Here is a 14504-nt window from a genome sequence, read left to right as displayed (position 1 = left end):
AAGTCCACGAACCAAAAGTATGGAGCATGTTGCTCTTATGTCGTGTGTATGGTGTTTTGGCAATTTCCGTCCAGTTATTGTTTTGTGTGTTAACAAGTTTTGTGCTATAGCGGGGCTCAGAATAAATTACACATACTTCGTACATTAGGTCTATCGAATAGTCAGGAACGTTTCCAATCATACCTTGAACGGTCTGTTCAAACCTAATTATTTATGGATAAAACAGTCTTTATTTGTGCCATAACACAAAACCAGTAAATTGCCCAGGACAATCTGAACTCATCTGTTTTTTAAACGTACAGCTGTTTGCTCGACAACATCATGTCTCACTTTGTTCAGCAAACAAATTGGTGTATTTACTTAGTATGACAATATACATAATAGGATGGACAGTGTCAGCAAGTAATACTACAGTTATTAACCAGTCGACTAGATGGAATAGGTACTTGCTTTTATTCCAAAGTGGCGAATATTTGTGGCCTGATTAACAAATCAATGGAAACCGTACTAAAGACTGCAATGAAGGCGAAGGAGGCTACAGAAGGTGCCTTGAAAGGTGCAGGGGTGATTGCTGATCCAATGGTGGAAAAGTTTCATGCTCTTGAGAATGAATTGAATATCAAAAAATTGAGAGTGGAGCAAGTCGAAAAGCAAAATGACGATCTGACAAATGATCTAAAAAGGGAGAGAGAAAACATTAATTTGACGGAGTTGAGACTTGAAAGATGCAGGGAACGCATAGACGAGTTGAACAAGATTGAGGTAAGTGTCGTCAATATCAGGAAAATTTCAAAGTATACTTATTAAATTGAACACAAATATGTGGCATGCTGGGATATCCATTTAGAGAATACAATTGTGATTGAATGGTGTTTTATTTGCTCTTCGCCTCCAAACAAAGCCTTATAACAGGAACCACTGCTAATCTATGGCAAGCATGGACTTTGTACTCTGCAATGCCAACATACGGAACATAGTTAAGTCCTAGATTGCCTTAGTCACTAGGTTACCATACCCACTAAATAAAAACTAGCTGTTTTGATGGATTTGTAACAAAATTGATATTTAGATGGAACTCAAGCTTGAACAGAAAATAATGAGCATGGACATGTCTAAAGTCCAGGAATCAATCGGGCAGTTGGAAAAGGAAATTCATAACGAACGAGAAAACAGTATAAAACTAAAGAAAGAAATCAGGAACCGAGAGGAATCCATTGCTCAACTAAACAAAAAACTGAATGAATACAGAAGAAAATGGAAATTTATGTGCTTTTTATGATGGGTAGATTCATTGAATTCAAAACTCCTTTTGGCCTTTCACAAGGTTGATAAAAGAATCGTGCTTATTTTTAAGAAATGTGATTATTTTGTCTTAGAAACATGGCACAAAATATAACGATTTTGCAAAAAGCATTGTTGCAAAACAAAGTATTGAGACTTCAGATCAGTGTGGCCCAATTTTAGATGCTTTTAGCACTCCTGGCCCGCTTGTGTATCATTCCAGTGGTGATTAGAGTGTCACTTTGATTGGTAGATTTTTAATCCCATTGTGCAGTTGTGTTTAACCAATTCATAACAACGTGAAAAACTCTATTAAGCAATGAAACCAGGAAGCAGGGATGGCCATTTCCGAATACTAAACTATTCCGAATACATTCTAAAATAATGTTTTCGAATCTGGAATTCCGAATACATTCTAAAATCAAAAATAACACATTTTTGTTTTTAAATTAGGAAAGCATATCAGAATGAAGCCACAAACCAACAGTATATGTACACAAAGTAATTGATAGTTTATACTTATAGCTATCAATAAAAAATAATAGCAACTTGTGACACAGTCAGTTTATTAAAATTATTCACTTTGTACAAATGACCATATGAAAAGATAGCCAAGGAGTTGTCTGACGCTTTCTGTAATTGGTACCATGATATTACGATAATAGTCTAGTCTATTGACAAAAATACTACTTGTATTGAGATAATTTTGTATATTTTCTGAGAGTAATAAAATTTATTGGCAATACAGGTAATAACAATCGGAAATCCAATATGCATTTAAAAATTCTAATATTTAAGCCTAGAGTATTCTACTAGGATAGGATTTGCATATTTATCCCGGGGGGAGAGGAAAGCCGATAAGACGGCTTATCCATATGGCGAACCACGGCCTCTCGTCCGGTAACCATTCCAAGTCGGGTATGGGATTAGTTTTCGGAAGCATGGACTTGTTGGTGGAGGAAACCGTAACCGACCAGCGGTTACGTGAACCACCCAACGACGGCGAGGAGTCCAGCAATCCTCTCGCACATAACCATCCCTGCATGGGATTCGAACCTGCGAACCCACGCAGAGTAATTAGAGGTGCGGTGGCGAGCGTATTCCTAACGCTTAGCCCGTTGAGCCACACCGCCGCGCCAACCTATACTACCTACCAGTATATTTGTATATAAATTTATGTGAATCATATTGTTATTATGTGTAACATATTGTTGTGTTTGGAGTTAGAAATAAATTAGTAGAGAATAGATGACCACCACTGCCAGCGCGCAGCCAGGATTTTCGGAATCGGAAATTCCCATTGCCGCCTGTAACACCCACCGCGATTCCGCGCTCGTTAAAAGAGTCGTCTTTTCAGCGTATAATCATCATTCTGTTACGTAAAATATTCAATCCATGACAACTACAAGATTCTAAAATATCTTTATATATTAATTTAATGTGCCCAACATAACTCGCGGTTGCTTCTTCTTATGTCAAAAAAACATTACTATTCGGTCCACGGCGATCTGTGACCTAAAATTACGAGATAAACTGCCTGATGTATTTCATTTTAATATGTATTTTTGCAATCTTGCCAACTCGTTATCGCCGTTAGAAAAATCTCAAATAATTATATATATAAAATACTGTTAAGTGTAGAGAATAATTCATTTCATACAATGAATATACATATAAAGTTTAGCAGTAAATTAAAAATACATATTCATCGCCGCGATTACGCCACCTGTTAGAAGAGTCGACTTTTACAACAAATAATATACCAACAAATATATATTTTTGTTGTGCAAAGTGATGAATTCGTGACCGACACGGGCATATTTAAAATGTCTTGCTCTTATTAATTCAATGGTCTTCAATTTAACCTGCGGTTGCGTCGACAAAATAAAATCCTCACCACTCGTATATATCATTGCAATCCGCGATTATAAGAATAAAAACGTGTGGTAAACTGCCCGATTAAATAATGTTCAGATCCGTATTTTGCGAATTCGGCAAATGTTTAGATGTACTTGTTAACAGTGACTCCGCTCGATCGAAATGCTCAGAGTAAAATATCTCAGAGTAAAATTTATTTCATCACAATAAAATTGAATGAATATACTTTAGATTAATAATATTATATACATCCTCACAACCAGGGAAAAAGTCGCGTTTCAAACCTTGTATCGTGTTAACACGAAAATATTCGACGGCAATTTAAAGTAATGGATAATCAGGCAAATCCCGCCCTCAATTAGTGACGATATGTTTCTAAACGCCGACCAAACATAATGCGTGCCAGAGGCACACACCAAATTTTGCGATTTTCACTGCCTAGAAAAGCGTTTTTTAAATTTTCGCGGGCCTCAATAAAACTTATGTTGTTTACGGTTTTATTTTCAGTATTTTAAATTGCCGCTTTTCAATCAAAAAGTTGCGTTGTCTTTAGAAACTCACCGCCGATGAACGTATTTACCAGATTCACAATTCCGTGCGCGTACAAAAATAAAATAAATGTTATCGTTATTGTGGAACAAATTTGTTGAAAATTTTCGTTTTAGAGAAAATAACACAATCGTAAAGGCGTTTACGGGCCTAAATAACACGTTACACTGATAAGTGATGAAAACAATCACGCGCAAGTTTCTAACGAGAATGTTTTCATTCAACGGAAACGTCTTGAAAGCGGCGTCGAAAATAAAAAATAAATAAAACTAAGATTAAATATAAAGAATAAAACAGCAATGCACCCAATATAACAGCCAAACAAGGTGAATTTGACTCGGACAGTAAATATCACAAGTGCACGTCTTCCTATACTGTAGTAAAAATTTAAATTAATACGGCTAAGCTAGAATCCGAGATGCAAAAACTCGAAAATACTTCGCCGAGGTTATTCTGCCTTCATGAAGTCACAATAGTCCTGCAGTAACAATGATAATTCAATCTTCATTTTTATGGGTTTCGGAATTCTTAAAATAAAATCTGAGTTAACAGACAGGTGCGCAGCATTACATAGATACCTATTTTATAAAAAACTCAAAATCGCCAAAAATGGCTTACGCAATTCCGTTATTAGCGTGACGATATACAAAATACACAGTTTCGAATTGCATTACAAATCCCGGCAAAACTTATATTATCACGGGAATTATCACAAGACTGCACTGGGCAAAAGCTAATTATGTTCGTATCCTCGTTACTGTTTTGACAAATACTCAAAGAGCAGTCACCAGTGTGACTGAAACAAGACGCCAAATTACACCTATATACAGAACTTACCCAAGCACGGCCAAAAGATTAATAAACTTAACGACATACTAAACACAATTTTCCAATTCAGCATCTAATATTATTCCGGAATAGCCCAAACCAGCAAGAGAATCATAGATCACATAACAGCCTAGAGTGGAAGTGGTGACTCCTCTACGGCCCATGGGCCGGGGCCACGGCTCATCGAATTGGGGTCGGCCCATCAGGCTATGAGTCGCGACCCATCAAGTTGTGTAAAGGGACTTTTCACGTGGCTAACACAGACAGTCCCCAAACTAATAATAGAACTATAATAAAAAATCTGAACTCTAACCTGGTACACATATTACAGGAGTATCCTTTTCTGTAACTTAATAAATCATGGGAGCAGTGATCCAATTCGACGTGTACCGCGTGGCCAAAAGAATTCTTGAAGGCTCTAAAATAAATCATGGGAGCAGTGATTCACTTTATTACGTCACATACCGTACATGGACAATGTGTGTAGTCAGCGAGACCGAAGTAGTCAGTGTTCAAATTAAACATGGAAATCCGTGAACTCTGTAAACAAAAACACAGGGTTATGTTCTTCAAAAGCAGAATGCAGTTTGATGAAATAGATAGATAAACCTTTCGTACACACAGATGGTGATCTAGGTGAAATCTTTATTGACAAGACTGAAAAATTATTCCTATTTTCCATTTCTGCTACGGTTTGCAGTCACTGGCGGGATTTTTGGAACGCGAAGCGAACCCGTTCTTATTTTTTTCAAATAGACCGACTGCAGAACGTGTGTGAATTTGGCGACTAGGGATATATTCGACGTATTGGATTTATGTAAAGCGTATCACGGTAATACAAATTACGCAGTTACATAAAAAGATTTTCTGGAATGAGGAACTTGTTATCATTGAGTTCAATACCAACGAGAACCAGTATTTAAAAATATAAAACCGACTACTACTCCCAGTCTACAGGTTTTCCTGTCATTTGTAGTATTCTGTAATATCGATCGAAAGAAAAAAAATACTCGGATAAGAAATTGATGTCACCGCACAGACACACAAACGATCACAGAGGAATTATACGAAACATCAAACGAGCCGTTTGAGAGCCCACACGCCAAAAAGCGATATGCATGGATTGATTGATGGTTTGTTTTGTGAAGATTGTGGGCTAGCCAATAAAATAGATTTTGCACTCATTTTCAATGTAACTTGTTACGATTACGCGACCCACCGCCTGTTGGAGCTTCCAAATATTTTGTTGCTCAATGAATAGCAAAAATATCAAGATAAATTCATATAACCCACTTATAGATGCTATATTTTTATTCACATATTTTTATTTCGATTCTTCATGTAATAGGAAATGTGGGTATATTTCATTTTTTATTTATCAGAAAATCCCATCACTTAAAATTACACAAATTAAGGTCAATGTCTTTTGTTGGAAATGTGTGTTATTAGCAGATGGAGAAATCGTGAATTATTTGTCAATGTTTAAGATAAATTAGCCACAAATTACCGATATAACTGACTGTAATTCCTAAGTTAGGGTTAGAATCCCGATTAAACTTATCATTGAGTTTTTCTTTAGGCACAGGGATAAATTTTATTGAAATCTAGAAATAAAAATAAAGCAAGTTTCGCTGATACCAAATATTTCTTACATGTTATGTAGATTCAAGCGTCAAATAAATTCTATTTTTTATTATAAAGCGGGGTTCAAATTCAAAACCGTAATTGTTCATGTCGTCGGTAATCGATTCCGAAACAGAGAGACCATTAAAAGACATTGTAATATAAACCGCCTACATCTTACAAAACTGTGGTTCGAATATTGTCGAAATCAGGTTCCAATGGAAAATCGCTGTCTCTGAATAATTACCATGTACGATTTATTCGTAATCAATCTACAATCTGTGCACTTTTCTCTAAATATATACTTCGACTAATCCCATAATTACTTCATGCATCTGAAAATGTATATTTTCTATTTGGTAACGGCTATGGTACCTTTTCAAGTGACTGGTTGTCCCATTATTCCTACATTTATAAAACATACGGATGGGAGAAACTCACCAGAGTTGTAAGAATAGAGATATCGGACCGACGGCCTGACTGAGGAGACCGTTTTCTCGGATATATTTGATGAAGATTAACCTTGAGAGTAAATTCAAAATGCATTGGGGGACATTTTACAAGGAGGAAATACATGACCAAATGTGGCAGTAAACCACATATCATATTGTAACATTGTGGGATAAGAAACTCTTCTGTTGCGCAATATACATATATAGGTTCTTGCTTTTGTCCCTTTTTCAAATAACACTTACGGAGCACTGATAAAAACAGATCATATGCACAGTTGAGACCGGGGATAATTTCACTCTGACCAAAACGACAGAATAACGGTTAAGAACTCCAGTATAAGAATCTATTTTCGGATAAGAGTATTTAGCAATATTTAGTCATATGACTTCTGATGCGTAACCTCAAAGCGTTTCGAGCCACTGGCGTCAGACATTAATTGCAACTCAAATCCTTAGATATTGTGAACCAATTAGGCAAAATTTGAATTACTCGTCTATGATTTTTCTCGAACAATAAAATCTTTTCAAAGCAATGTTAGATGAAGTTTAATGCTTTGAAAATGTTAGTTTCTTTTTTTTATAATAGTCATAGCCGAGTTTATTTTTTCCAACCAGCAAAATAACAAACGATACAAATGAAAAAAAAAACTATACGAAAATGTAGAAAACATTAGTTTACCGGGAATAGGAAGCCGCGAAAAACCAAAGCTGGTTATGAAGTAGTGGCACTCTAGGTTCTTCTAGTATCTAATTTAGATTAAGAAGATCGGTAAATTATTATTATTTAATTTATCGAAGAGTATTTGATCGCGTGCTGTCTGGTATCTTTGTTTGTTTATTATGTGCCGAAGAACGTTGCTCGCGCGTTCAAAATACTTCGCTTTTAAATAACAACAGATTCTTTGTTTATTTTTAAGATTTGAAATACTCATACAAATAAAATTGACCTTGTTGTAAAATAAAAATTATACATAAAAAAAATATGATGAGGTCACCGTGGTTAAGATCACTTGGATCAAGTATGGATTATAGTTGGATGCTAAAAATGATAACATGTTAGTGCCGACAAAATTGAAATACTTTAGACATAGCATAATCCTGAAAATAACATATAATTGACAAATACTATCCAAAATTATTAAATTTCCCATGATCTTGGGGTATCGGAAAAAGAGGGTTATCAATGCCGAGATATCGTGATAACATGAGGTTGTACCGAAGAGCCACGCAATCCATCAGAGTTGCAAGTTAGGGTATTCTCCGTTTCATAGGCTGTTCCATGAAAATGTTTGCGTTGTGAGAAATATTTGAGGTATTTATTGCTGGCTATGTTATTTCAACCTACTTGAAATTATGATCATTTGTAGTGGACTGAATATTGGAAAACCGGGAAAAAGGATGAGAAATAACAAGCATAGATGAAAGAGCATAATCAACTTACTCAGTTGTTAATATACTAAATAATATATTAATAAAATCACTCAATATTGACAAACTCTTCAGTAAGTTACATGTAACTATGGGGGTCTAGGGTCGGCCCCATTTTATTATTGTTAGTGATTTATACACTAGATGGAGTCTGGTATATCAATTGATCCAGGCGAAAGCTGGAAGTTCTTAAAATAGGAGTAATTTAATCAAAATTTGCTTTTCTTGAAACCGAGATAAAAACTTACCCATCTTCTTTTATGGATATTACAATTGGCTTTGTTCCTCAGATGGTAGCCTATTACCTAGAAAAGTTCAATTGGACAACTGGGGTTATAACTAGTGACTTTATCTATTAATACCAATTTGGTTCTACTTGTTTGCACGACAGATTAGCATACAACGTAAATTTTGAATGGTTGTCCGACATAAGGTGTCCCATTCTGTTGTTTTTCTGGAGCAGGGGTGTGCAACCTTCAATACAGGAGGGCCAAGTACAAGTAACTGGATTAAAGCGCGGGCCGCACCTTTGTTCAACATAAGAGTTTTAGTAGTGGCATGCAAGAAAAATGGTTTCCTATTTTTTTTATTGATTTTATGGCATATGGATATGATGAGTTACGGCGCATAAAGTTCTCAAAAAACTGCTATTCAAATTTATTGCCACGCCGACTTTGAGCGAATTCAGTGAGAAATTTGTAGCTGGCTTCTTTTCCCTACTACCAAATTTGCCACAATAGAAGTGTTAGCAATTCGAAGTCCATTTTCCAAGTATTTATTTGTCAGGACCGATCGATAGGGGGATTTCATGATACCCATTTTAGAACAAAAATGTTCGCACGAATATGTTGAGCCAATAAAGGCCATTTTTGAATTTTTTGAAGCTGGAAAGTTATCTTGGTTGAGATATTTTCATTAACAGTTGCCAGCATTCATTTTCAAATACTTTGCTGTTAAATCTGTCTTATTCTAGACGAGATTTAGATGAAATTGACTGATACGCTGGAACCAGAACTCATTTAACTTCTGTATCTATCAACGGTCAAATTCTTCAAACTGCATTTCGCCCGCGCTGCTCTAGTACTCCCACGCAACTAAGAAGTTATAGTTATCCTCTCGATGTCATCAGAGAGTCAATTTTACTTGCTAATAACTTTTGCATCGCAATATAATATATTGCATTCATTTTAAATTATCTTCCAGTACTGCTATCCACATGTGTTTAGCTCGATGAAAAAGTAAATCCACAAACATCTGAAACGGCTCCGTATTCCGATATACCGTCTTTAGAGTGCACTTTAATATCCCAATAAAAAGTACGTGATGTAGAGGGAATTTACGCACCCGGGAAACTTGTTGTTCTATAATTATAGATGTGCAAACATTAAAAAATGTTCCTAAAATATATTCAAGATATAATATTCAAGATCTAATGGCAATAGGAAGGATTTTTTCATAGCCAGTGAAATTTGAAATAAGTTTACTACACATTGCAATACAAATGGTTATTTTGAGATAATTATTTAAACGCAATAGTATTTTTTTAGAAGAAGAATAGTTTCTGATTTTTTTCGAAATGAATAATTAGATGAAAAATAATTAAACAACTAAAAACGGGTACTCTCGAAGTAGGTGAACCAATATGGCGGACACGGGAACGTAGTATGTGTACCAGGTTAGGGTTGGGCCATAATTTCAGGTACAAACACTACGGGAGTCACTTGGCTAGTCCTCGAACTCATAATAAAACTAAAATAAGAAAATTGGATTAAAATTATGGCCTAACCCTAACCTGGTACTCATACTACGTTCCGGTGTCCGCCATCTTGCTTCACATATTTCGGGAGCGCCAAAATATGACATTTTTATTGATTGTTTTTATTTTTTAAACCACGCAATGTATTCATTCAGAAACCTAAATGTATGTTGATGTTTGGTTGGGTCAAACTTATTCGAGGAAACAATCAAAATGACAAGGGTTCTTATTCAAACTAACGAACGATACTACATATAATCACTTAATATGATTTGAATTATGTTTAATTCACTCCGTTGTTTTTGCAATTGAGTTGTCAATTTTGCTTTGTGATTAGTTCATTGAGATAATTAACATAATAAAGATTGAACTGATAAAATAACAGAAACAGATATACTGTTGTTTTATGCATGTGCCCTCTATCTAGGATACCAAACACATGTTAAAGATGTTAAACGACCTTTCCTGCGGCTCTTGTTGATGCTTTAAAGATTAATTACTTTCAAAAAAAAAATGTTCATTGAAAGATAATCATTGAATTAAGATGCGGAAGTCTATTAGTTAGTCGAATGTATTCCCCCGTAAAACGCCGAAAAGTCATTTTCACATTCAATTTTAATCAACTATATGTTCGTTAAGAAGTCAAAAAGTGACTAATGACATGTCACCAAGCATGCGGAGTTTAAAATCTGGGAAATTTATTTTAAATACCTAATCTGGTTTGACGTTTCTAAATTCTACGGAACGGTCGGTACGTTTTTTTGCAAAATATGGAATTGAAACGATACGTTAAGTGCAAAGATAAGCATATAACACCAGCGATCGTCGTTGGGAAATCTCGCACAATTCAAGATGAAGTTGGAGACGCACGAATTCGGTGTTCAAGCAGAGCGGCGCAGGTCACGTGGTACCGGATATTCGAATAGTAAAATGCCATTCGAATATTTTGCCCAGCCTTAGTTGTTACGTATGTTGTTACGATGACTTGATATTTTAAATACACGCACGAGGTTTGTTGCTATTTTAACTTGCGTTGTTTGTGTGCGGCTCTCCATAACTTTGAGATTTGAAATGCGGCTCTGGGGCTAAAAAATTTGAGAACCACTGGTCTAAACTCTAAAGAGACCGACCTAACATTTCACATAAAATGCATGCATTTTAATTCAGAATGCCTGGTTACATAGAGATATAGCTTGCAAATTCAAGACAAATGATTGTATTCAGCACCGTGCTTATCACAAATATAGACATTATATAGGAAACATGCAATAACGCTCAATATATATTTAAATATATATACCCATATCTCAATCATCTCGAAATGAAATTTGTGATTTATCCTGTATTAACGAAACAATATTGCCACCAAACCATCCATGTCGTTTCGAACTCTTTAAATTTATTTGTTGGATTAATCTCACTTTTCTGGAGCCACTACTTTAACAACACTGAACAAAAATTGTTAGTATACCTTTATTTCATCTCAAAAGTTTTGTTCAGGATTTCAGGATTTTTTTTATTATACCTACTAGTGTTACATCTATAAAATTGAGAAGTATGATTTTACTTTGTTTTCAATTAAGCAATATTAGTTTTTAATTAAATGAAACTCTAAAGCAACAGGAGATGGCATTAAATGCTTATTACGGGTTGTGGATATAAGTTATAATTGTTATTATACCACGTGATATATTTAATAAATTTTCATTATTAATAGACGTTTTATTGTTTCACATTGCATCGTGAATTTTTATTTCAATTTTACATTTTGGTTTACAATATACCGCGTACTATATTACTTAATTTACTTCATGTTAAGATTATTTATATCATCACTTTATATTATAAAGAAATATTTATTCACAGAAATAAAGATAATAATCTCTAAATGACAAACATATACAAATTCTGAAAAACATGAAAATAAAATATCCTACTGCTTGTAAATCAACACATATAAATAATTGGGCAATTGTAAATTTTGTCTCATTTGCCTGGGACGTCCTGACTTCTGTTGATAAAACAACAGTGCAGCTATAACCACACAGTCAATTCTTTGTATTCACGGAAATTTTATAAGTAGTACTAATCCGTTTTATCAGAAATTTGTGATTCATTTTTTAGTTTAGCTGCCAAAGCAGTGAGCTTCAACTATTGATTGTGACGCTTAGGTCAACTTTTTCTTTCATTTCTAAGTTATAAATTTCTGAGTTTGAGGTAACTATGAACACAGATCTTCTTTTCTTCATGGTGAATGGAAAATATTTTTATACTTTTTCATAAATACCTTGCAAGAAGAGACGAGTAATTGCATCATAACAATGATACATTTTCTGAATTCAAAGGAACGTTAGGTTGCAAAGAGATTTTAAGCTAGGTTAGGTTGCAATGAGATTTTGAGCTTTTTTATCTATTTTACATAGGTTGCATGATGCAATGTTTCATCATCTTCCAAAACATCCAATTACAGCATCAAGGGTTGGCATAGTGGCTGTGATCACAAACTCTGTACATAAACGTTAAAATAACACCCGCATGCTAATAAATCAACACAACTTCATAATGAGATAATGTACATAATTCATTGTTTGCATTTCAAATCCTGTATCATGTCGATAAAACAACATTATAATATTTCCAATCACATTTTAAATTCCCAATTTCTATTGAAACCTTACAAAGTAAACACTAATATCGTGTACATTGCTATTATGAAAAAAAAGTTCTGATAACCAACACATATGCATAATTGGATAATTGTAACTTTTGTCTTGTTTGCCTTTAACTTCCTGACTGCTGTTGATAAAACAACAATGCAGCTATTTTCAACCACAACATCAACCCTTTGTATTTCTTGAAATATTACAAGTAGGACTAATGCGTAGTATAAAGACTTTGTTATTAAGATATTTAGTTTGGCTGCCAAAGCACCAAGCTTTAACATATCAGATTGTGTCAACAATTTTGTCATTACGAGAAAAATGCACCACTGTAGTCATTTGAGTAGTGATGAAAATTTCTGTGTCAATTTTTCAAATAACTTATTTTTTAAATTAGCATCTACAATTGTGATATATCATCGTCTTATTTTGTTGTTGTTATAATAAAGATAAATTGAAGGAATATAAAATAGTATGACCATATGTATGAATATCTTTCAAAGAAATATAACAAATGTAATAAGAAAACAAGATACTGTGTCAAAAATCGCGCCTTGATTTCGTACACAAAAATCGAAATGAACCAGCTTCCCGTTATTCGAAATAGGTCGCGTGTGTATGCTAATGTAAATTTTGTCAAATAGTGGTTTAATTTCTTAGATAGCAATGTCCTAACGCAAGAGAGATGAAGTTTTTATCAATACTTGACTTATAATTCTTCATTCACTATTGTTCATTAATTCTGCTATAACCCGGGCAACTCAACTTGGTAATCGGAAGTACAATCTTTGGACTCTTTTATGCTACGTTACTTTTGAAATTATCGGTCACCCGCTTGTTGTTGCTTTACCTCAGCATAGACAGCCCCACGACAGCAAATATTTAAAACTTTACGCTGTACGAGACCAAAGAATCATTATACATACTTCGTTTAGCCTGGAATATGGTATAACCCTTATTGGAGAGTACCTATGGAGCGTTTTGGTATTATGTTGTTGTTGATCATCATGTTGTTAGTATTCCTTTCCTTCTTCACTTTTTTTTTATTACCTACTGGACCAATTGCTTTGAAATTTTCAGTGGAAAAAATTGTATTGGTTGCTAGGCAATTACTTTTATTCATTTCAAAAATTTCTGTTGGCTCTATGAGATTCGTTTTTAGTGTGTGATTACCTCATCAAGAAATCGCGCATCTTGCGGCGGTTCACGTTTGCGTTAGTCGTGAAGTTTGCCGTACGTATTGGAATTTATGTTCTTATATTTGAGCTTTGCCCCCTTGTTTACTTTACACAATATATATTGTGTATTTTTGAAGACATAAATTTTTTACTATTCCCTATTTCATTATCACGGAAAGGCCAATTAGTAGAAATTTGAAATTAAATACAAATAGAAAACTGGGATATGTAACAATCAGGCAATATAGCAAATTTATACTTGAAATTAATAATATAATGTTCCGATATAGGAAACTTTTTAAACACTTTGGTGTTATCTGAATTATTTACTGTTTAGCAAAACTATAATTGACTTTTTATTTTTTATTAAATGTATAACATTAAATAAATTTTTTTCAGCAACGAAATGATCGGTAAATCTTTAAAAACACGATCATGCTAAAAGACTCCACTTGAGAATTGGCTATTGTTGGTATTGTCTGCTCAATATAAACATGAAGCAATGTTGAGCTACGTTTTAAACATATAATCCCAGGCATCAAACTGTTTCTAACAACAAACTATACACACGCAATAGCACGAGTATCATTTAGCTATTACAAGAGGAGGGATGTGTTTATTAACTAATAAAAAAGGAAGATGACCTAAGACACAAAGTTATTTCAATGATATAGGCGTATGATTGGCACAATCTAAAGTATTGATGCATATTGCCCTGACAACTAAAAGACACACCCAAAATTACAAAGCCCTTCAACCCGAAGAAGTGTTTGCTTCGATAAATTTATAATGAACAATCAGGAATTATGAAGTGGATTTCTACAGCATATATACTGGGAAATTTTCTGCAAAAATCAGTCCTTATTCGACA

The 14504-nt window shown here is 34.3% G+C and overlaps 1 protein-coding gene across 1 annotated transcript; it reads left to right on the top strand.

Annotated features, from left to right (window-relative positions):
• Positions 1-331: 331 nt before the first annotated feature.
• Positions 332-1720, top strand: LOC120342660 (uncharacterized). The gene is made up of 2 exons (XM_039411587.2): positions 332-762; positions 1070-1720. The coding sequence occupies exons 1-2, from the start codon at positions 496-498 to the stop codon at positions 1277-1279; spliced, it is 477 nt and encodes a 158-aa protein (XP_039267521.2). The 5' UTR covers positions 332-495; the 3' UTR covers positions 1280-1720.
• Positions 1721-14504: the final 12784 nt, after the last annotated feature.

The sequence above is a fragment of the Styela clava genome, chromosome 3 (genome assembly GCF_964204865.1).
Source record: "Styela clava chromosome 3, kaStyClav1.hap1.2, whole genome shotgun sequence".
Taxonomy (NCBI): Eukaryota; Metazoa; Chordata; class Ascidiacea; order Stolidobranchia; family Styelidae; genus Styela; species Styela clava.
This window is presented reverse-complemented; position numbering and strand designations above follow the sequence as displayed.

Excerpts from the sequence above, each read along its gene's own strand:
- LOC120342660 (XM_039411587.2), top strand. The coding sequence starts at position 496 with ATGGAAACCGTACTAAAGACTGCAATGAAGGCGAAGGAGGCTACAGAA. Across the intron at positions 763-1,069 it reads ACGAGTTGAACAAGATTGAG|ATGGAACTCAAGCTTGAACA; the intron begins GTAAGTGTCGTC and ends ATTGATATTTAG.